Source organism: Pelobates fuscus, chromosome 2 (assembly GCF_036172605.1).
Source record: "Pelobates fuscus isolate aPelFus1 chromosome 2, aPelFus1.pri, whole genome shotgun sequence".
NCBI classification, from domain to species: Eukaryota; Metazoa; Chordata; class Amphibia; order Anura; family Pelobatidae; genus Pelobates; species Pelobates fuscus.
Window position 1 is genome coordinate 35,874,487 of NC_086318.1, and position 25,697 is coordinate 35,900,183.

A 25,697-nucleotide genomic window follows, 5' to 3' on the forward strand; every position below is an offset into this window, starting at 1 on the left:
AATTTAAGAGAAGGATCAGCAGCCTTTCCATATTACATGGCTATATCATGGGCTATGGCCATGGACTGTGAGATATCCTAGCAGGTATACTGGTTTATCATTATACACGTGTCCCAATTCTGCAGCTGAGATTAGGGCGGATAATGCACAGATAATGGCATCTTCCAAGCACTAAAGTGTTTGAAATTATGATCTGCTTTAGAAATAACAGGAAATCATGAAAAATATGCAATTTGTAAATACATAACATTGGAATGTATTAAATGTACCTTTATTTCAAAGCCTCAAGCTATTATACCATCTTGGAAACTAACAAATGCAAAGAGCTGGAGATCTCTACGTTCAGCATCTTCTGGTAGACAGGTCAACATCCCTGAGGAAAACATAAAGAAAATGGTAATACAGACAGAACATTCATTTTTATTTCTGAAGTGCAGAAAGACTATTTTATAAATATGAAAAATAAATTTACGTACATTATGTTTAGCTTTGTGCACGGTTTATTTTTATTAGTTGTATTGAGTGTTTTAATTACAAATTGGCAGTAACCATTGTTTAAAGTTACATATAGTAGATTTAGCTGGTTTGCAGTTGTATTTAAAACAATTTGTTATAACATTCTGACACTCATTTACAAAGTTGTGAAATAGTTGCATGATTCTCATTCTCTCCGAGCTCCCAATGTAGTTGGAACATGTGCTGAAAGGAGTTAACAGTAGAACAAAAAGGTAACACAAAGAAGTGCGTGTACTTTGGGTTAAAATCTTTCTCAAAATACTGTAACATGTTTTAGATGGACCTCTGTCTCCCACAAGGTTAAGTTTTGTTGTTTAACCTTAATGCAACTGTGTTTGACATATCGCTCATTCTCCTGTAATACAAAGTATTATTTTATTGTTAAAGATGGCACATCTCCAAATCCTGAACTTGTTCTTCCTCTCTTAAGGATTAGCATCATATTAATTAACACTTAAACTAGCAAGATTGAAAGAATGAGTCACCTGAAGCATCGCGTACATTACAACTTAATGAAGCTATTTTGGCTTATGTAAATCCTGTGAATATATGTAGACCCTGTAAATATATACATAAACAATAATTTGAAAATCGTTTGTGTTTCCAGCTCAATGTACCATTTTCGTCTCTGCTTACAAGCAATGAAGATGTGAAAAAAGCTATTATTTTTTCCCATAATGAAGCTAGAAGAAATGCTAAACCCTCTGCAAGTAACATGCTAGAAATGGTAAGCTTGTCTTAAAATGAAATAAACCCTACTGGTTAGTTTAGCTAGTTCTCTTTTAGTTATTATTATTATTTTTAATATTATTATTATTATTATTATTATTATTATTATTATTATTGGTATGGTGAAACATTCACCACATATGGTGGCGTTGCCTGATGGTGCAACAAGTTTGGAAGGAGGTGAGGATCCTCATCCGACAAGTGATGGGGGATGCTCTGCCCTTGATGTACCCTCACTGCTTTTGAACGACGTACCCATCCCCACATCTAGATATAAATCCGCAGTGACATATTTTATCATTACAGCAGCTAAAATGACAATCACAAATCTCTAGAGGGTTCCCAAATCACCAACAAACAGAGATCTCATTGCCCGCGTAGACCACCTCTGCACCCTGAAGGAGCTGCGCTGGGCCTCACTGGGTAAATCCTCCATATTTAGAGACATATGGCAGCCATGGACAATTTACATGACACAGAGTAACCCCCCCCCAAACCCATTTCCACAATAGCAATCCAGAAGACTGTCTCGGGCTGGACACGGTGCTACATAACTGAATTACCCACAACTTGTTCAACCTATACTAACGCCCCCCACCCCCTCCATTCACACAGACCTATTTGTATAATCACACTCCCCCAGAGAGGTCAACCTGCTTAGGGAGTGGGGGCGCAGGACAAATTGAAATTATTACATAGGGTACTTCTATATACATAATTAAACGAACAAACAGAGGAGATAGCCACGCAACCCTGGAGTAGACAACTTAGGTACATTGACAAACCAGCACATGAAGCAATCACGGTTTTAAGTTTCAGGTTTTATGTTAAATTATTGTTTCTAAAATGGTATATGACTGGATTATACTATGTGAGCATGTGAACCAGACTCTAGCTTCTTCAGCGGGACATATGCCCTGCCCTCATGTGGTATTTCTAATTATTCCAATTAAGCTAAACCAGGAGCTAGAGGCAGGATTTTTAAATGCACAACGATTAGTAGGGGTATTTGTAACCACCTATTCATGCCAAATTCTGTACACCAATACTCTGTCAACATGAATATATTATCTGAATGTGCTCAACTGCAATGTACCATGTCTAATAGTTGATGTGAATCCAATAAAAATATTATAAATAAAAAAGAAACACAATAGAAGGGCATCAAGAGCATAGCAACCAAACAACAAGGTGGGAAAGTAGCAGAAATGGAAGTGAGAGTGGAGTGTGGTCCTTTAGGAGAGAGCAAGAGACAGATTTGTGAGATATATATATATTACCCATCTTGGGACAAATTACTTGGCTTGCAATGAGGTTTTAGAGGTAAAGGAAGTTTTTTGTGTTTTTGGCAATGATATACAGCAGGTTGCTTCCACACTGTCATTCTCTAAAGTTTTGCCTGTGCATAACACTCAGAATGACAGGCGGATGCGTATTACAGACTTTAACTTGTGGCTTGGTGAATGGTGTCAGGAGCAAGGATTTGGCTTCATTTCTCAGTAGCTCTGTTTGGAATGGAAAAATACTGTACAAAAAAAGATGGTTTGCATCTTTCTCAAAAGGGAACAAATGTTCTCAGTGAGCAGTTCAGAGGTTTTGTTAGGATGCATTTAAACTAGTAGGGTGCTATAAAACCTCAATCCAATTGCCCCTCATAACAAGGACAGAAGGTGCCTGTAGCAAGTGTGTTAAAAAAAAGCTAAGTTTAGAGTCATGTCTACAAATGCTAACAGTTTAGGGAATAAGATCCACAAACTTGTGGCAATAATGGCAACTGATAATGTAGATTTAGTCTCTGTTACGGAGACATGGTATAATGAGAAAAATGACTGGGACATAGCAATACCAGGGTACTCTTTATATGGAAAAGACAGGGAAGGCAAAAAAGGGGGAGGGGTTGACCAGTGTGTGAAGGATTGCATAAAATCTAGCCTAATAAAAGTTAGTGAGGTGAACATAGAGTCCGCTTGGGTTATGTTAGAATTTGGTAATCACCCAGTAACTCATGTAGGTGTGATTTATAGGCCCCAATGACAAATTGAAGAGTTAGATAATCTACTAGTTGAGGAAAAAGCTCAAATGACAATGAATGGGGAAGTTATCATCATGGGTGACTTTAATCTTCCTGATGTGAACTGGAAAACCAAAATAGCTGCTTGTGCCAGAAGCACATATATTCTAAACTCCTTACTGGGATTGTCTCTAAAACAAGTAGTTGAGGAGCCAACTCATAAAGAGGCCATACTAGATTTAGTGTTAATAAATGGAGATTTGGTATCAGATATGCCTGTAGGTGAAAATTTAGGATCCAGTGATCAACAGTCAGTGTGGTTTAATATAAGAACAGGGACTGAGTCAAAACACACAAAAACAAATGTTTTAGACTTTAGAAAAAAAAATGAGAAAAGGAAAGTAAAACAAGGATTAGTTAGATTAAAAACAAAAGAAGGAAGGGATGTAGAAGAGGATAAAGGTCTAGCTGACTGCCTCACTGAATATTTTTGTTCAGTATTTACAGATGAAAGTGAAGAAAAGGGGCCTCAGTTAGGAAAAAGGACACATGAGTAATTTGTTACATATGAGTTTACAGATGAAGAGGTTCTATTTCAACTGTCAAAAGTAGAGACAAATAAGTCAATGGGGCCTGATTGAATGCACGCAAAGTTACTAAAAGAGCTTAGTGGTGTACTAGCAAAACCATTAACAGATGTATTTAACAAGTCATTATTAACAGAAGTAGTGCCAGAAGATTGGAAGTTAGCGAATGTTGTGTCCATTCACAAGAAAGGTAGTAGGGAGGAGTAGGACAACTATAGGCCAGTAAGCCTTACTTCAGTAGTGGGGAAAGTAGTGGAAACAATGATAAAGGATAGGATTGTTGAACATCTAAAATCACATGGATTTCAAGATCAGAGACAACATGGGTTTACTTCAGGGAGATCATGCCAAACGAATATTATTGATTTTTTTGATTGGGTAACTAAAATAACAGATCAGGGTGGTACAGTAGATACTGATAACATAGATTTCAGTAAGGCTTTTGACACTGTTACACATAGAAGGTATTTCCATAGACTGCAATCTTTAGGTTTGTATTCCAAAATTGTTGAATGGGTAAGGCAGTGGCTGAGTGACAGGCAACAGAGGGTTGTAGTCAATGGAGTATATTCGAAGCATGGTCTTGTAACCAGTGCGTTATCTCAGGGATCTGTACTTGGAACCATTCTCTTTTTTGTTAGTGATATTGCAAAAGGTCTTGATGGTAAGGTATGTCTTTTTACTGATGATACTAAGATATGTAACAGGGTTGATGTTCCAGGAGGGATAAGCCAAATGGCAAATTATTTAGGTAAACTAGAAAAATGGTCAGAGCTGTGGCAGCTGACATTTGATGTGGATAAGTGCAAGATAATGCATCTTGCATGAAAAAACCCACGGGCAGAGTACAGAATATTTGATAGAGTCCTAACCTCAACATATGAAGAAACAGATTTAGGGGTAATTATTACAGATGACTTATAGGTAGGCAGGCAATGTAATAGAGCAGCAGGAAATGCTAGCAGAATGCTTGGTTGTACAGGGAGGAAAGTGCTCATGCCATTGTACAGAACACTGGTGAGACCTCACTTGGTGTATTGTACACAGTACTGGAGACCGTATCTCCAGAAGGATATTGATACTTTAGAGAGAGTTCAGAGAAGGGCTACTAAACTGGTTCATGGATTGCAGGATAAAATTTACAAGGAAAGGTTAAAGGAACTTAACATGTATAGTTTGGAGGAAAGACGAGACAGGGGGGGATATGATGGAAACATTTAAATACATAAAGGGAATCAACACCGTAAAGGAGGAGACTATATTTAAAATAAGAAAAACTACCACAACAAGAGGACATAGTCTTAAATTAGAAGGTCAAAGGTTTAAAAAATATCCGGAAGTATTACTTTACTGAGTAGTGAAGTGGTAGAGGTTAACACAGTAAAGGAGTTTAAGCATGCGTGGGATAAGCATAAGGCTATCCTAGCTATAAAATAAGGCCAGGGACTAATGGAAGTATTTAGAAAACTGGGCAGACTAGATGGGCCGAATGGTCCTTATCTGCCTTCACATTCTATGTTTTCATGTTTCTATGTTTCTCAGGGAGTCAATAAGCTTTTCTGAAGAGATGAGTTTTGACGGACTATTTATATGAATAGGGGAGAGTCTGATAGTGATAAGCAGGATGTTCCAAAGAAATGAGCCATTCTGCAAGCAAGAGTTAGCAGTAAGAGTGAGGGCAGCAGACAGTGGAAGTTGACCGTCGGAGAGGAGAGACCAAAAAGAGGCATGCCTATGAATTAGTGAAAAATTGAGAAGGAGTTATAATTGTTTAGCGCTTTATAAGTAAGGGTTAGTATTTTGAATTGACACCTATAAGCTAGAGTAACGATTGACAGAGGACGGAGGTGTGAGAGGATCAACAGGAGAGATAAAGTTAAATTAATTTGTGTTTAAAACATCAGAGAGAGTTATTTTATATTTTTATCATCATTAACCGATCTTTGGGTTTATTTTCCATCAAAAAAGCTACACAATCAAGAAAAATATACTTTTATTCTGGCGGTCAATTTTGAAATTTTCTTGGTAGTTGAAGAGAAATATTAATAAACGCCTCAATGTCTCCTTACAAAATAGATTCACTACCTAGAGAAATGTATTGATTGTTTTTTTTAAAGCCACTTTCCTTAATTTCCAAGGTATGGGATGATGATGCCGCAAAAAAAGCAGAAGGGTACGCCAAAATGTGTATAGCTGGCCATAGCCCACCTAGCTACAGAAAGATTTCAGGTAAGTGACTAATCTAGTATCTAATCTAATTAGAATCTAATAATACGCATGAATACGTGTTTATGAATCTAGAAATGTATGAAAGAAATGTTTAATTCTAAATTCAGCTTCAATTTCTATAAAAAGATTACTGTCACCTCAACACAATTTTTATTATAATAATACTTTCATTATTTTTATCCAATATCCTGCCATATACTAAAGGAAGGAATGTATTTATATTTGTATATATACGTAATTAAAAAAATATATTTTATTTCAAAATAATTATTATTTTAAAAAATAGTTTTAAGGTGACAGTTGTCCTTTAAGCTGTAAAATTAAGCTTACTGCCCTTTACCCATAGTCACACACTATACCCAATTCAGTTTTGCCAACCAACTCATCAGAAGTTCAAGGATATGGCTAAATAAATGTTTAGATTTCATAAAAGACACACCTACCATACTTCCTGTGAATCAACCTATAGAAAATGTTCACTTAAGAAATAGCCCAGCCTGTGTATTGAGATAATTAAACATTTTACAATAAAAAACCATTGAATGTTTAAATATACACAGAAACATAGAAATGACTAATGGGAGCTGAAAAGATAATTACAATTGCATAAATATGAAAATAAAATTATTTGCTAAACTCTTATTTATTCTGTATGTTAAAATTAATTTTCTGAAAAAAATATTACATGCACTAAAATTTTTGTTTGCATATTAGATATCAATTGTGGAGAAAATGTATTCCTGTCGTCATTTAAAGCCGCTTGGGAAGATGTATTGCAATCATTTCTTAGTGAAGCTGTAGATTTCGATTATGGGAAAGGACCAAAGAGTCCTTCGTTAGAAATTCGTCATTATACACAGGTATTTCTTCTTTAATAAAATATATGACTTTATTAAATTGCTAGAACATTGGCTATTGTTAAATGGCAAATATAGCTTTAATACTACTGGAAAACAAAGGAAGATCTTAGCTATGATATACAGGTCAGAGATTAACGGATATATAATATTGTATAAACAAAATGTATCTACCTCTACCTGTTTAAAGGAGTTGCCCGAAAGTATACATTAAGAAAATTGTAACAACCCCAAAATATTGTTCTATAGGGTAAAATATACATTTAGAAGAAAAAAAAATTATATATATATATATATATATATATATATATATATATATATTCCTTAGAGAGCTGAAACGTTGATCTTCTGTGGCAGATGCCTGAATAAAAAGCTAAGTTTTTTCACAATGTTTTCGAAGTCCTTGGAGTGCTATCATTACTTTATTTCTATTATTTGGCTGTTAAGCACCGGGCTTTTTACTATTAATCCAGGAGTGCAAGCAATTGGAACTATATATATATATATATATATATATACATATATTACATAATCCAGCGCACTCGCTTATTCACTAAACATGCATACAGTATAGGGTGCTGCTGGGGCCAATATACAACATACAAAATACATAGTCCAGCGCACTTACTTATTTACTAAACAGTGATGTTCAGGTGAGTGCAGCCCTCTTGGTTGCATTTATATATTTGGGAGTCCAGGCCAACTCCTTGGTTTTGCACCCCTCCCTGTCACAGGTGCCTCATTCCAGGACCCTATTTAGCCTTGACTTGCAGAGCGTTCCAGGCAGTGGCGTACATACCGGGGTCGCAGGGGTTGCGGCTGCGACCGGGCCCGGCCCACCAGGTGCCCCTGTGACCCGGTATGTACCCAGCCTCTTCTCCTGGGGGGCCCAGGAGCTGGCCACCTCAGGGCCCCCAAGGCTGGCCCTGGTGTCACCCGGCAGGCGCGCGAGGGAGCACTCTCCCCTGAGTGCTCCCTGTTCAGCTCCCTTGCGCACCGCACTGATGCCGGAGCCGGAATATGACATCATATTCCAGATCCGTCATCAGTACGCGGCGCGCGAGGGAGATGAACAGGGAGCACTCTGGGGAGAGTGCTCCCTCGCGCGCCTGACAGCCTGCCTGCCCGGTGACACCACTGGGCCCCAGTGAATCCCCTCAGCTCTCCCGAAGGTAAGGAGGGTGGGGAAATAAATTAAAAAAAAAAGTGTGTGTGTGTTAGTGTGTGTGTGTGTTAGAGTGTGTGTTTCTGCTAGTGAGTGTCAGTGAGTGTGTTAGTTTGTGTGTCTGTTATTGAGTGTGTGTCTGCTAGTGAGTGTGTTAGTTTGTGTGTCTGTTACTGAGTGTGTTTGATGTCTGTTAGTGAGTGTGTGTTTGCCAGTGAGAGTGTATGTTTTGTAAGTGAGTGTGTATGTGTGTCTGTCTGTGAGTGTGTATGTATGTCGCTGAGTGTTTCTCTGTCAGTAAATGTGTGTCTGTTAGCTAGTGTGTATGCGTCTGTTTGTGAGAGTGTGTGTGTGTCTTCAGCACTTACCTTTCTCCAGCGCCGGACTCCCTTGGCGCTGGGTATCCCTCCGCCTCTCAGCTCCTCTCATTACTCAATGCTTTCCTATGGATGTTCAGTGTCTTCTCACTGTGATTTTCACACCCTATAATATATGCATGTTCAGGTGAGTGCAGCCCTCTTGGTTTCATTTATGTACTGGAGGGACTTCTGATCCGCCGCTCTGCTCTTCCACGTTCTGTGTGAAGTGCAGGGAGACGGATCAGTGCTGATCTTCTCCTTGTTTAAAAACAAAAAAAGTTAGTTTAAAATCCCACTGCCCTTTACCCATTTTAAATAAAAATTAACCCCTTCCCTGCCAACTGACTACAGTGATCAATTGGCAAGGACTACATTTTACTGTGATTTGATTTTTTTTAACCCCTGTATATGTATATATGTGGGGTGGGTGTGTGGGAGCTATGAGAAATTGGGGAATTTACTGTTAGTGCTGCTTACTGCTAGTTAGGGGTTAATGGTAAAAAAAAGTTTATACAAATGTTAAATGTGTTAAAAAAAAGTTTTACGAAAGTTTAAGAACGTTTAAAAAATGTATAAGCAAAAAAAAGTTTAAAAACGAGTTTTAAAACGCAAAGAAGTTAAAAAAATACATTTAAAAACGCTCATTACCACTACACCTGGAACAAACTAGAGAAAAAAATGATCCCACGCTAAGGTTCAAAATATGCCTTTTGAATTACCCCAGGGTGTATTCTTTAAAAAATATTATTTGTTTTTGGTGAAGTTTGAATAACCAACCAGCTAAACTACTCCGAAAGGGAACATGGACACAGCATAAAACTTCAAAGTTAGAAAAAAAATGAATGGCTGCGTCTCAAATGTGCCACTTCAACATCCACATATACATGGCAAAGGGACATACAGGGGTATTACTGTACTCAGACGACATAGCTGAGCAACATATGTAGTATTATACAGTCGTAGCACGCATAAGGTTTGCAAAATATACTGTGTGTCAAAAAGGCAGAAAAAATGCTTATTACCACTACACTTGGTACAAGCTAGCGGAAAAATGAACCCACGCTAAGGTTCAAAATATGCCTTTTGAAATACCCTGGGATGTCTTCTTTAAGAAATGGTATGTCTTTACAGTGTAGCTGGAAAATGTAGCCGGTTTAAATTCTCCAAAGTGGGACATGAACGCATCAAAACCCTCCATTGAAATTCACACTTAAAAACCTGAAAACTCTTGAAAGCCTGTCTTTGAAATTTTATGTTAGTCCAATAAAAAAGGTATCATTGCATACTGCAATACTCTGGTATTTTGGCATCTTAGTGACGTACAGGAAATAAGAATACATGAGAGTAAGTATGCAATTTAAAAAAACAAAAACCACTAAAATAAGCTTTTGACTTTGATCTTTGAGAATTAAAAGGGCACTCTGGGCACAATAACAACTTGATCTAAAAGAAGGCTAACACTTACCTTCACGGTTAAAGACCACTGATCTTAACTTCCCCCATTTCCCCCATATCAAACATCCAGCTACGATCTCAAACCTCCCCCCTCCCCACCCCCTCAGCCAATCAATGACTCCCTATTCACAAAACTGGCTTCACAATAGATGTACCTTTTTCAAGCTAGATTGTGAATGGGGAGTCACTGGTTGGCTTAGTGTGTCAGCTGACCACTCTCAACAATCAACGGCATGCCTGCCCAGCAGCACTCTGCACTTCCTTAACTGAAATTTAAGATACTGGATGCTGCCTGGGGGGCAGTTGAGATCAGCGCTGATGGCAACTTTGGATTAAACCGTTAAAGAATGGTTTACCCCTGAAGGTAAGAGTGCACCTGGGGCCTTCTGGCACCATAACTCAATTTAGATGAAGTTGCAATGGTGCCGAAAATGTTCCTTTAAGTCCCCTATTTACATCTCCACATATAGTATTACAGTTTGTAAGAAGCTAGAACACAAATCTGAAAAGTTTCCCATTTTCCCCTTGTCTAAAAGGCAGCAAGCAATTGATTTTACACTAAAGTAATATAGTATTTTTATCGGCAGATGATGTGGGCCTCCTCAAATCGTGTTGGATGTGGTGTAGCTGAGTGCTCAAATAATGTCTTCAAATATGATTACGTCTGTATTTACTGCCCAGGGTAAGAATTGACAAAATACACCGACTTGTAATAGAGGTGATACTTAAAAAATTTGAATATCGTGCAAAAGTAAATTTATTTCAGTAATGCAACGTAAAAGGGGAAACGAATATATGAGATAGACGCATTACATGCAAAGCAAGATAGTTCAAGCCGTGATTTGTCATAAGTGCGATGATTATGGCTTACAGCTCATGAAAACCCCAAATCCACAATCTCAGTAAATTAGAATATTACATGCAATCAATAAAACAAGGAGTGTACATAGAACAATATCGAACCTCTGAAAAATATAAGCATGCATATGGACTCAGTACTTGGTTTGGGCCCCTTTTGCAGCACTTACTGCCTCAATGCAGCGTTACATGGAAGCTATCAGCCTGTGGCACTGCTGATGTGTTATGGAAGACCAGGATACTTCAATAGCGTCCTTTAGCTCTTCTGCATTGTTCGGTCTCATGTCTCTCCTCTTTCTCTTGGCAATTCCCCATGGATTCTCTATGGGGTTCAGGTCAGGAGAGTTTGCTGGCCAATCAAGCACGGTAATCCCACGGTCATTGAACCAGGCTTTGGTGCTTTTGGAAAATGAAGTCAGCATACCCATAAAGTTAGTCTGCAGAAGGAAGCATGAAGTGCTCCAAAATCTCCTGGTAGACACCAGCAGATGACATGGATCCCCAAATCAACACAAACTGTGGAAACTTCACACTGGACTTCAAGCATCTTGCAGTGCGTGCCTCTCCATTCTTCCTCCAGACTCTGGGTCCTTGGTTTCCAAATGAGATGCAAACGTTGCTCTCATCAGAAAAGAGGACTATGGACCACTGAGCAACAGACCAGGTCTGTTTTTCTTTAACCCAGGTAAGACGCTTCTGACGTTGTTTGTTGTTCAGGAACAGCTTGACAAGAGGAATACGACATTTGAAGCACATGTCCAGGATCCGACTGTGTGTGGTGGCTCTTGTCCACTCCTTGTGAAAGTCCCCAACACTTTTAAATGGCCTTTTCCTGACAATTCTCTCCAGGCTGCGGTCATCCCTGCTGCTTGTGCACCTTTTTCTACCACACTTTTCCCTTCCACATAACTTTCTATTAATGGGCTTTGATACAGCACTTTGGGAACATCTAACTTCCTTCGCAATTACCTTTTGAGGCTTTCCCTCCTTATGGAGGATGTCAATGATGGTTTTCTGCACAACTGTCAGGTCAGCAGTCTTCCCCATGATTGTGATTCCTACTGAACCAGACTGAGAGACCATTTAAAGGCTCAGAGACCCTTTGCAGGTGTTATTGTTTACTTAGCTGATTAGAGTGGTACACTGTGAGCTTAGAATATTGCACCTTTTCCCAATATTCTAATTTACTGAGATTGTGGATTTGGAGTTTTCATGAGCTGTAAGCCATGATCATCGCACTTATGACAAATCACGGCTTGAACTATCTTGCTTTGCATGTAATGCGTCTATCTTGTATAATATTTTCCCCTTTTACGTTGCATTACTGAAATAAATGAACTTTTGCACAATATTCAAATTTTTTGAGTATCACCTGTATATCACTGTAGCTTTTTAATTTCTCATTCTCTGAATGTATCTTTATTGAATGATGTCCCTGATATCTTAAACTGGGCTTACTGGATAAAAAGAAATCAATGTGTACCACTCAGTATTGTATTGGAGAACACAACTATATAAATGCATTATTAGTTTAATACATGTAATGTTATAATTTGACAATAAATTCTCACTGAGTTATTCAATACTTATAAAATGCCTCAAAAAAGTTTAGAAAACATACACTGGACTCTATGGAGCATGTACAATTTAACAGATGAAAAGAAGCAAATAAAGTATAACAAATAAATAACTCCATCTATACAATGACTATACTTACACAATGTAAGTGTGGTAATTAGTGAAATGTCACATCATTTTCTTTTGTTATTCCACTGTATTTCTGACAGTATGTATCTGTGTGTGTTTGCGAGAGAGTGTCTGGAATTACATATTTGTGTTTATTGCAGTATGTATTAGTGTGTATTGCACCTGAGAAGTGTGTATTGCACCTGTTAGAATTCCTGTATAAGCAGGTGTCTGTGTTGATGCATGAGTCTACACACGTCAAAAAGAGTATGACAGTGCAAGGGCCTGTGCCAAAATGTCTGATGTTAGCCTTGTACAATAATATTAAGTATATGAATCATTTTGTCATTATAGACTATTTTTAATTTCACATTCACTGAACCATCTATTTGTATATATTCATATGTATAACCTTTTTAGGGGAAATGATGGCGACTCAATTGGCTTCCCATACAAATCTGGACCTGCATGTGAAGATTGCAAATCATCGTGTGACAAAGGCCTTTGCAGTAAGTTATTAGATGCAACTGGAAAACTCTTGATTCCAAAGTTCATACCCAGCAATGTACTTGCCAAATGCTAGGGGAACTAGGGGGAATTCAAGCAGAAAATGACCAGCAGTTGCTCTGAACATATGCTATATTTTACTAGCCTTATAACGAGAGAGAGAGAGATAGAGAGAGACTAAAAGTGAAAGTGCACTTTAAATTGCTTAAGAGTTGTAGTTTCACCAAAGAGTTGCACAACAGAGAAGTCACAGCTTAGCAGGATACTCTTTTTTTGCAAATTCAGATTAAAAGTCTGTCACGGGGACGGGGCCTGACTGCTGAGTGAGTCAGACGCAAGTCGCAGAAGCTACTGAATTTTGTGCTGATAAAAAGGCTCTTGTTATCCAATTGTGACCATTGGGTGAACAGGGACATTGAGGTGACCATAGGGATATCATTTAAGCTAACATACCTGCAGGAACCACCCGAACACATCTTGCAGCCTACAAGCATGGTCGGCGCGGGAGAGGCCACCGCTCTCCTGCTGCCACTCACTGGCAATGCAAAACTCAACCCTCATACCCACCCCTCTGGACCATCTGCCTCATTTGCAATATATGCCCCACCGGAGACACTCTGCACCGACCCTGAAGGTGATGACAAGCAGGCCTGCTGTCTTGGCACAGCATGAGTCAACACTCCAGAAGCTGAATGCTCACTTTGGAAGAAGAGCAAGGGGCCCTTCCACACCTCTAATCTACTATAAACCTACCGAAGAGCATGTGGGGGACCCCGCTGGACTCAGAGCGTGATGTGGTGAGTGGAGGGGAACCAGCATCCGATGGCTCCTGTCTCGATGCCTCTGTCTCACATAACTATGTTTAATCACACAATGCTCCTGCTCTCACATTGGCTAGAGATGAACAGCAGTTGCGGGAAAAAATTCCTGCCAGGCATTCACCCCTCTCCTATCATGATGGTGATAGCGTGTTGTTGGAGGTCTGAAGTTTTCATGGAGAAGCCTTAGTGCATATCATACTGGATGTTGTTCTAATACGGGCCTGGCCTAACTTTCTTCTTGTGGCCCCGCAAGTCGGGTGTTGGTTGAGCCAGAGCAGCCCAAGGTTCTTCCTTGCACCATATCTCATGTATAAGGTGGATGGCTCCTGTTGTTGTTCTCACTACTGCCTAAGCTACCTGTCTTCATCTATATACCCTTAGAGCAGTTACATTTTTTTCTCAGTGCCTATACTCTACTCTATCTTTATGTCTGTAAGTCTGGCACTGTGTTCCTTTTGTTTTCATTTAAAAAAATAAATGTGATGAGGGGCAGTGGAATCATAGTGGATACTAAAGCATAGATACTAGGATTCTGATTATACCTCCAAATAAAAATATCCCTCTTCTGTAGCCAAGCTTTCGGTATGGGTTGTAATTCTGAGAGAATGGAACCATAGTCCTATAGTCATTCTAATCAGAATCAGTACATGTCCAAAACATCAGACTCATACCCCTTAATGACATAAAGAGGACGACGACCATCCATTTAATACAGCGGTTGAAAATTTTATAAGATTGTTGAAAGCTTGATTAAAACGTTGAAAGCTAAATAACACTGTTGAAGGCTTGATGGTATATCGGACCACCCACTACCACATACCCCCTATCTCCCTCCCAATCCTTCCCCTCCTCCCCCTTCCCAAGTTAATCTAAGGTCAAATCTCTACTGCAGTTATTATATAATATGAAACAATGTAATGTATGCTAACGCACGTGAAAACATCTGATTTGTCATGTTAACACATGTAACTTATGCTGAACACCAACGTATAATAATATGTAAATAGATACTCAAAAAGGATAAGTGGCGCTTAAAATCTAATAAGATATATATATAAGAGATAAATAATATATCCCAGTGCGTCTGAACACACCCCAGTGTTTAGTCACCAAAAAAACACTTACACATAAATAGCTGAATCGAAAGAAATAGGGTACTTGCGCACACAATGGTATATTGTAGATTTTTAAAATAATATCTAAAATGTATAAGCTTAAGCATAAGCATTTTTATGCTTATACATTTTAGATATTATTTTTCAAATCTACAATATACCATTGTGTGCGCAACTACCCTTTTTCTTTTGATTCAGGTATAATATGTACCATTCATGTGTGCTGGAACATTGCACTGAAAATTACAAATAAAAAAAAAAAAAAGTGCTGTTCCTATGTACACATTCACTGATCAATCTTTTCATATGCTGACTCATTTTGTCTGACATTATTCCTGGTATCAAAATGCACATCGAAAATAAAGAATTAAAAAAAAAGTCTGTTACATCCACCCAGTTATCTAATTGTCCGATATTCTTATATTAATGACTATTATTTTGTATACCCATTTTTCATAAATTAAGATGAATTGAAACATAAGGTAAACATTGTTAAATTATATTTAAAACTAATTGTTAATAATAACTTTTTTTTTTAGCAAACCCATGCCCACATCAAGACAAGTATGCAGATTGCAAAGACTATTATCATGGACAAAAATGTGATGCAAGCCTCGAGGAAGATTGTCCTGCAACCTGTTTGTGCACAAATAATGAAATAAAATAATGCGTGTGTACACAGATTACCTATATAATTAAATAGGTCATAGTATGCCATATAGTTTTAATAGTAATATGATTGGAAATGTGATTTTAAAAACTACTATTAATGCATTTTTTTTTTTACTAGTTATATTAATTATGGATTTTTTTTTAAAATAAATATTTAAATATTTAATAACCCATATATATTTAGTACCGCATTCATTTGCATTAAAAAAGGTTATTTTTGAAGCAAAAATAAGTGTAATGTCATGATTTTTTCCCAAACCAGGTCTCGTGGCCCAGCAACAGTACAGGATTTATGCTTTTTTTTTTTTTTTTCTCCCTATTCTAAAGGAGAGACTTAGAAAAACCTGTACTTGTTGATAGACCATGAGGACTGGTTTGAAAACCACTTCTTTAATAGGACTTGTTGGTAGTATTTTTTACAGAATACTCCATTACAGTGCTCTCCATTAATTTTAGCACCCCTGGTATATATGCGCAAAAAAGGCTGTGAAAATTTCTTTTTTTTGTTTAAACTTTTGATCTTTTGTTGATAAAAATACACAAAAATACTCTGCATTTGGATATCAAACATTTGCAAACACAACATAGGTTATCTAAAAAAAATTTTTTTAACCGCTTAAGGCCCAAACTTCTGGAATGGAAGGGAATCATGACATATCACACATGTCATGTGTCCTTAAGGGGTTAAATATATGTATGGTACAATTATTGGCACACATTTAGTCAATACTTTGTGCAACCTCCCTTTGTCAAGATGACAGTTCTACGTCTTCTCCTACAATGTCTAATGAGGTTGGAGAATACATGGTGAGGGATTGGAGACCATTTCTCCATACAGAATCTCTTCAGATCCTTCAAATTTTGATGCTGGTGGACTTTCCTCTTCAGTTCGCCTGACAGGTTTTCTATGGGATTCAAATCAGTATAAAAAAAAGCAAAAATGTAATTGCAATATCTAATGATACACTGGAAAAACACAAAGGGAGATAATAAAAAAAAGATGAGATGGGAGCAGGAGATCAGGGTTATTCTGATAAATATCACTATGTTGAACTCCTAAAGAGATTCACGAAAAGTTGGCCGTAACAGGTGGTGCCCTAACTGCTTTGCCAAAAGGGGAATTTACTGTTAGTGCTGCTTACTGCTAGTTAGGGGTTAACGGTAAAAGAAAAGTTTAGAAAAAAAATTACAAGTGTAAAAGTTAAAAAAATGTAAAACATTTAATAAGTTAAAAAAAGTTTAAAAACGGGTTTTACAAAGTAAAAAAAGTTTTACGAAGTAAAAAAATACATAAAAAAATGCTTATTACCACTACACTTGGTACAAGCTAGCGGAAAAATTATCCCACACTAAGGTTCAAAATATGCCTTTTGAATTGCCCTGGGATGTCTTCTTTAAGAAATGGTATGCCTTTATGGGGTAATTGGATTATATAGCCTTGTAAAATACTTTAAAATGGGACATGGACACAGCGTAAAAATTCAAAGTTTGAAAAAAAATGGAATTGTTGTGTCTCAAATGTGCCCCTTCAATGTCCACATATACCTGGCAAAGGTACATACGGGGGTATTGCTGTACTCAGCTGACATAGTTGAGCAACATATGAAGTATTATATAGTCGTAGTACACATAAGGTTTGAAAAATATACTGCGCAAACTCACTTTGTGTGTCAAAAAGGCAGACAAAATGCGTATTGCCACTACACTTGGTACAAGCTAGCGGAAAAAGTATCCCACGCTAAGGTTCAAAAAATGCCTTTTGAATTGCCCTAGGATGTCTTCTTTAAGAAATGGTATGCCTTTATATTGTAGTTGTAATATGTAGCCTGCTCAAGTGCTCCAAAGTGGGACACGGACGCATCAAAACCCTCCATGAAAATTCACACTTAAAAAACGTAACTTGTTATGTCTCTTTACAGGAGTGTAACTTCACAAAATAGTGTCTAGGTCATACATTGGGCATATTGTTTTACTCAGAAAGCTTAGCTGAGCATAATTTGGGGGGTTTGAACTTAGTGGCACATATGAAATGTACAAAATGCCCAGCAAAAATGTAATCCATATGTAAAAAAATGCACAAAATTTTATTTTACCACATACTTTTGCATATATTGGTGAAAAAATGGGGGCATGTTAAAGCACAATATGCACCATATGAGATACCCTGAGGTGTCTACCTTTACAAATGGTAGGCCTTTGTGAGGTTTTTTTGAACAGTCAAACTGCTATAATACCCCAAATTGAAGCATAGGCCCATTAAATCCGCCTCTCAAAATTCTACTGTAAATGTTGAAACGGACAGGTCCCCTATATGGCACGGTAGCTTCACGAAATAGTGCCAAATACATACAATGGGGGTACCGTTGTACTCAGCAGAAGTAACTGAACACATAATAAAACTTTGTACAGGAATAGCACACACCAACTTTACAAAATACACATGAGAAGTTCTTAGTTATAAGTTTGTGTGCCAAAAAAAAAACAAATACTCAATTTTAATCCAATATTTAGCAGAGATTGGCGGTGAAATGACTACTTAGAAAGTGTCAAAACAACCTTAGGACAATAGCCTGTGATGTCTACTTTATATAAATATATACTTGTGTGGCAATTTTGTTTTCTTTTATGGCTATTAAGCTTACAAGACAAACATACCAAATTCTAAAATCGCTCCATATTAAAAGTTTATTTTACTCCTTGTGCTTTGTGACCTGTAACTACCAAAACAACTGAAAATCCCAGACACATATATTCTGTAAATCAGAACAACTAAATGAATTTATTTTTAATTACTTTCTTTAACCTGCACTAATTAGGCACACATTATTATTGCAAAAACTGTACACAAAACCTCTTTTTTTTTGCATTTTTCTGTATTATTTTAATAAATAAGCATTTATATATATATATATATATATATATATATATATATATATATATATATATATATATAATGTTACATCAAATTAAAGCCCTTTCTGTCCTCTAAAAAACAATATATAATATGCATCGATGCAATAAACGAGAGAGATGCAAATTGAAGGTGAACGCATACAGCAAGAAAATGCAAAAATTGCTTGTGTCATTAACCTCCCTGGCGGTATGATTATGTCAGGAATTTTGTACCAAAAGCGGTACCATTTTTTTGCATTTAAATTACCCGCCCAGTTCCGCCCCCATGTCAGGCATGTCAATAAATTTTTAATCAAATCACATAATTACGTTAAAAGATTATTTAAATATACATGTAGAATTTTAATATATATGCATTTATAGGTATTTAAATTCTACGTGTATACTAATGTAATCTTTTGTGTAATTATATATATACGCTTATTTGTATTATATATATATATATATAGAATGTCATTCTAAGTGTATTTTGTTACCGATATATATATATATATATATATATATATATATATATATATATTAATAACAAAATACAGTTAGAATGAAATTACATATGCATATATCATTTATATAAAATTTTGTTTCAATATTTTATTTATTTATTTTATTATTTTATTTATTTATTATTTTAATTATACGTATTTATATATATATATATGTACATCTATTATATATATATATATATTTATTTATTTAATTTATTTTTACACTTGTCTTTTTTTATTTTTTTTATACTTCCCAGCAGCAGGGGGACTGTCTGATATTTCAAACAGTCCCCCTGCTGGCAGATCCACAGCCAGCTATAGAGGGCCATGTGATCGCTCTTTGAGAGCGATCACATGGCCCCCGGGGGCCTGATTTGCCGTGGGAGGGCTGCCTGGGCTGTGAGGCAGTCCTCCCGAAGCGGATTGCGGCGGAGGTAAGTAAATCTTATCTACCCTGAGCGTGACTGGCAGCGAAAATTAACCCCGAGTCACGCTTGGGAATACCGCCAGGGAGGTTAAGCGTAAGACAAGCTTCTGAAGCTGTGTCCTTAACGGGTTAAAGGTAACGTTCCTGTAGAGCAAGTGATTGTTGTAAGGAAGGAGGTAGTCTCATAAATGCATACCAATGAAAATGACTAAATTGACACACCTGGCAGAATTAATAAAAGGAAGAGTACAAGAAGCTGATAGTAAGAAATAAGTGAATAGAAGGGCAGTGCCAATAAGTTTACAGTGGTTCAATAATCTAAACATGAACCAAAAGTGACACCAGAGAGTAGTATTCATAACACAGAACAAAAAGTTAAACACTGTAAAAACAGCAGAGTGATTGGTGGTAAAGTAGATAAAGTAAGAACAACGATCCCAGAAAAACACATACTCTAGTAAGATATATACCAAAAACTGAAGGGAATTAAAGTGCAATAAATTCCCAGTTGACCGTATGTGCTAGAACAGCCCCTGATAATCTCAGGATGATATGAAGCATGCATAGTGAAAATTTACATACAAATATGCCCTAGACATATACAGATACATAAGATAGGCCAGAATAGTTGAAAACATGAGTGCACACACACACACACACACACATATATATATTTCTGGCACTTTCCCCCCATAAACAAAAAAGTATCTTAAAAAGACAAAGGTGCTGTCTCAGTGCAATGTATAACCATCCATAAAATGAGAGCACTCACAGAATTTTGTGAATAAATAAAAAAAAAAAAACTGTATATAAGTTCGATCAACATTTTGACCACAGGCGGTCTTCATCAAGATGCTGAAAATGCTAAGTGTACAATATTTACAAGGTATATGTGATACAACTCTATTTGCTCTGTGGGGATTCTCTTTTAAATGTTTGATTTTTTGTTTCTACTGCTTTTTGGGTAAAAAAAATAAAAAACTGGGATTTCAGGGTAGGGGACATTTAAAACTCAAATTCTTGTTTATTAATCATTTTCTGGTCATATCTTTTTGATAAGTATTCTGTCAGGATTAGTTTAATGTTTGAGGTAGGGTCAGAGGATAGTTTCTCGTAAACCTATGGGTCATTTAATTGTCGCATGGCTTTCGTTTATGTACATATTTTTACATAATATGACCAAGCCTCCACCTTTGTCGGCTTGCTTTATAATAATGTCCTCCTCTTTTTGTAATTCTTTCAGGGCTTGGCATTCTAGACATGTTCGATTGTTGCAACCATATTTGCTTTATATAATCTTCTCAAAATCTTTTAAAATGAGTTTTTGAACACTTCCTGATTTAAAACTAGATGGATAGAAAAAAAGAGCTCTTCTTAAGAGAAGTATTAATTATCTGAGGATTATCAGAAGTTACGTGAGTTTGATTATCTGGAGTATTTGGTGGGATGTTAGTGTTAGGGGTTTTACTTGTGAAGTGGCTTTTATCACGAACTTATTTATATTTAGAAAGGCTTGGAATGGTTTGAAAGGATTGGTGGGGGTAAATTTTAGACCTTTACTTAAGACATGATATACTCTGAGTGAGATCTTGTCAAAATCCTTGCATAGAACTTTTTTTACTTAAAAAATTATTTTCATTTTTTTGCATTTTTCTATATTCTTTATTTCCAATTGTTGTGTTTTTTTTTTTTTTGGGGGGGGGGGGGGGTCTACTGTTACATATTCAGGATTGGGACAGGTCCCAATATTCTAAGATTATATCCCAAGAACTTTGCTCTACAGATTACTAATATCTCTGTGCCCTCTCTATCTGTATTTTACTTAGTGCAGAGGATTATTGTCAGTCAGTATTGTATATTTTATGTGTATCATTTGCAATTTAGATAATGTGTAATAACATTATCCAATATAACTATGGTGTGTTAATAAACTATTTAGATATTTTTTCTTTTATGTATTTTTTTAAGTTTGAGTGCGGTATCATTTGGTATTTTTGGTATACGTGATAGTAGGATGCTCATCAAGGTTAGAAAAGTGAGTGAAACTTGCACTCACATGTTTAAATATTTATTTATTTTGTTGATTGCTCTGCATACATTTGTGACCAGTTTGCTCATAGTCTTTTACTATGTCCTTTTTAAATAGCGATGTGCCATGTTTCAATCACATTCTCAACAGTTTTGACCCCCAAAAAGCACTCAACAATTTGCAGAGGAAGATTCATTTTGGACACTTGAAGAGCTTGTAGTAAGGAGGCAGGAATTCCCAGTAAACAGACGGTCTGATGAAACTTAGCATGATTAGGTAATTATTAAGTAATTATACCCATTTAGAGGGATTGTAACTTATCTATGGTTTCAGCATGCAATGAATGTAAGTAACTTTTTAATTACTAGGGGTAGATCCCATTTGAATCTAACTAAAACCTTTTTCTTGTGTACATTATTTATGTCATGGGCATGAAGGGGTGCTGCCCAGAGACAGCACTATCCCTTTAAATGTAGGAACCAATTTAGCAAAGAATAAATGCAAAAGACACAATGAATAGTGCAAATAAAGAAATATATATTATAGAGAATCAAAGTACAAAAAGATCACAAAACAACATAATATATACAAAGTCACAGAACAAAATGTATATAACAATATAGGATAAGCATGAATAGTGCTGGCAGTGAATACTTAAATAGTCCTTTGGTATGAAGGCAGGATTGTGCAGGCACCACTAGTAATAGGTAGGACACAGATCCAAAGATCACAAGGCAGATATACCAGCAAGCAAGACCAGAGGCAAAATAAATGAACCAGGCTGCAGGGTCAGGATCACTGGAAATAAAGCAGAGATCACGGAACCAGAACATAGGATCGGAGGGCACAGCAACGAAGGACCAGGAGGACACAGGAACAAAGAACAGTATGCAGGATCAAGGAGGCAGGAGCCAGAATCACGGGAAACCAGGAACCAGGGAAACAGGAGACAAGAAACAATGATCTGGCCAGGAGTGAGGGGAGAACCCAAACTAAATAGGTGCTAAACAAGGACCAGGTGAAGTGCTAAATGAAAAGAAATGAGGAACAGTGCCAAACAGAAACAGTGGTGAGTATGAGTACTGCACGAGGGCAAATCAGCTAAGGAGTGGCGTGACAATTTAGTAAGGAATAACAACTGGACTTATGTACATGCATTGTAATCCACAAAAAAATGTGATACCTTGTAGGGTTATTTTGCACTTTTAGTTGTTATAATACACAATTTTCTATATTGATTGTTAGTTAACTGACTTTGTATTGATTGTTAATGAGATACCCTATATATTACCCATTGTACAGCGCTACGGAATCTGATGGCACTATATAAATAATAAAATAATAATAATAATTAGTGGTTTGTGCACTTTGGTGTTAGCTTGATAAAGATCCCTGAAGAGATCAAAATGTTGCTGTATCTGTCATGTTTTTCCAATAAATCTGCTGATTTATGAAGACCTTGAGTGCCTGGACTACATTGCTGGTACTATATGGCTTAGGGGGTTGACAGCCATAGGTGCAGTGCACCGAGATCTACAGGTGATCTGATCCCTCCCTTTTTTTTTGGTATTTACAAAAATGTAGACAGGACACCAGGAGAAAGCTAAGAGGAGGTAGTAGATATAGGATGGTAACCCCATCCACAATTCCAGGCATCCTGCCTTAATATTTTTATATATATATATATATATATAAACAAACCTAGACACAATACACAATGAGAACACCAAGGCTTACAAGAATACGGATAAATCAAAGTCTCGATAGAAACCTCTTGATTGCAGACAATCCAGTTTGTGGATCCAAAATGCCTCATGTAATTTAAGTAATTTTTTCTATCACCACCCCGGGATTGCATGGGCACGAAATCAATTACTTGCCATTTCATTTGAGATGCTGCATGATTGTGGGAACAAAAATTAGCAGGGACATGTGTATCAGTTCTCCTCATCCGGATATCAGATCTGTGTTTAGACATGCACTCTCTGATGTTTCCCCAATATAAATCAAGACACAAAGGCATTTAATAAGATAAACTATGAAAGTCGATTCACAATTAAAAAAGTGCTGTATTGCACACTGTTTGCCAATACGGCGATGTTAATAAAAATTGCCTCATAATGACTGAGCCACATTAACTACAACTCAAACAAGGAAAAAATACCAAATTGGCTATTACTAAAAAATGTTTGCTACCGTTTTGTTTCTATTTTAACTTCTGTTCTAACTTAGTGATCCCGAATGGATCTGACTCTTTATTTATTAATTATGACACAACAGCAAAGACAAGCCAGGCTGTAACAAGTAATACAAAATTTTAGCATGGCATGTAGAGGAAATGCACAATTGTTGTGTTAATGAATGAATCAAGATTGAAGACCATGTCTAGAGGTATAACAAGCAAGATCAGCCATCATGGAGAAAATGCAGGACATGGCATTTGCTGTTGAAGTATTGACATGCAAGGTGAAAAATAGAGGCTGAATATGCATTAGTAGGGAAACTATGCATTGGGAAACAAAATGAGTGGTGCCACCAGTTATATATAATAAATCTAGCCAGAAGGAAGTCAGTATATAATTAAGCACTCGACTTAAAAACAGAATGTGAAAACACTTGTTAAATATAGAACATTTGTTCTCAGTTGCACCTTATCATTATTATGGTAGCTATCAAACAGAAGCAGTGAGGCATTACTACCAGAGGTTAAGTGTCTCCCAAAGAGGACTTTGAGGCTCAAACCAAACAGTGACAGAAAGAAAAACTCAAGCAAAGCTACCAAAATAAAATATGGGAGTTAATAATATGGGTGCAAATGGTAAATGTCAGTGTCCCAGTTTCAGCCAATACCTCAATTATGGTCTAGCACTATCAAGTGACAAGGTGTCATGGGCATTCGACAAGGCCTACATAACTTTGGAATCGAGGTATAAAGGCTACAAATGTCAAAACTGGCAAGTATGTCATTGTCACCAATATTCATATCTGAGACCTTAATCAAAATATCAAACGTTTTTTAAATAGGACCTAGTCTTTAGTAGGCATGGAGAAACAACTTTGTAAAAGAAAATTGACCAGGACGAGAGAACCAAGTTAACCCCCATCCCGTATGTGGATAGTAAGTATAATAGGTTTCTTATTAACCAAACATTACACAAGATTGGATTCTATTACACCCTCATCACAATGTTACACACTAAGTTATTAATATGTTGCAAATTTCATTACTAGGATTGTAGGACACCACAGAATAGGTTACTGTATCATTAAGTTGTTTCAATATCTCTGACACATAATCCTTGCTTTTCAAAATCCCAATAGCCCTACCCTTACTTGCTGGTTTGATGGTAATTGACTTATTTGACTCCAAATCCTGGAGTGGCAAGTGTCAAAATTAACTCTTTACATAAAACAAAAACAAACAAAAATGTTATGCATGAAGAGTGCTGAATCTCCAAATGCACACTGTTTTGAGTCTCCATGTGAGATCCCTTGCACTTGTTTTCAGTACGCTGAGAATGTTAAATTTTCCACCTACAGTTTTCTCCTATGATGCAGTGGAAATGGAGAGTATTCTGGGTTCAATCATGAGTTCCTCACATCACCTGATAAGGATATTGACAACCATGACTAGGACAAAGCACGTAAGGAATTAGTTGGCTGTCACCTACACGCTATTACTTTGGCTGAATACCACAAGGCATGTAGGATTCCAAGAGGTCTACGCTTGTGCTTGAAACCTACACTTTTCTGTGATAATGAGGATTTCACTAAAAGCTTCAAAAGTATTTTCAATAATGCTTGATAGACATTATGCTTTTCACTATTGGTTATTTCAAGGAAATAATCAAGTTGGAACAGGAAATTAAACAGTTGGAAGATTCACTTTGCCTTGCTGCAACTAAAGAGGAAATTGCATCTGTAATACTTATAGTTGATACGCACATTAACTCTGTCCAAAAGGATGTCAAGGCACATAAATGCAAGAAATTTCAACGTGACTTTGACAACAACTTTAAAGGATGGGTTTACACTTAGCAGAGAGAGCGCCAAGTTCAGAATAGAGAGTTAGCTGCTGTGCACTTCCGAAATGACATGTGAAGCCGTTATACCTCAATTGCAAACACAGAAGGTATGCAGGCCATGTCGAATACCATAGCACTTGATAGAACTAAAACTGAGTTTCTTTTGGATCTTTAACATACTGTTTTGGATAGGAATTATTTCTGCTTTGTTGGGACATTTTATTTCCAAACCAGGGGAACTGCTAAGGGCT

The 25,697-nt window shown here is 36.8% G+C and overlaps 1 protein-coding gene across 1 annotated transcript; it reads left to right on the forward strand.

The window, feature by feature from the left end:
• The first annotated feature begins 292 nt into the window (after nucleotides 1–292).
• Nucleotides 293–25,459, forward strand: LOC134586129 (cysteine-rich venom protein pseudechetoxin-like). The gene is made up of 9 exons (XM_063441639.1): nucleotides 293–396; nucleotides 1,124–1,243; nucleotides 5,982–6,072; nucleotides 6,787–6,932; nucleotides 10,496–10,590; nucleotides 12,873–12,961; nucleotides 15,435–15,533; nucleotides 24,962–25,065; nucleotides 25,262–25,459. The coding sequence occupies exons 1-9, from the start codon at nucleotides 394–396 to the stop codon at nucleotides 25,457–25,459; spliced, it is 945 nt and encodes a 314-aa protein (XP_063297709.1). The 5' UTR covers nucleotides 293–393.
• The last annotated feature ends 238 nt before the right edge of the window (nucleotides 25,460–25,697 follow it).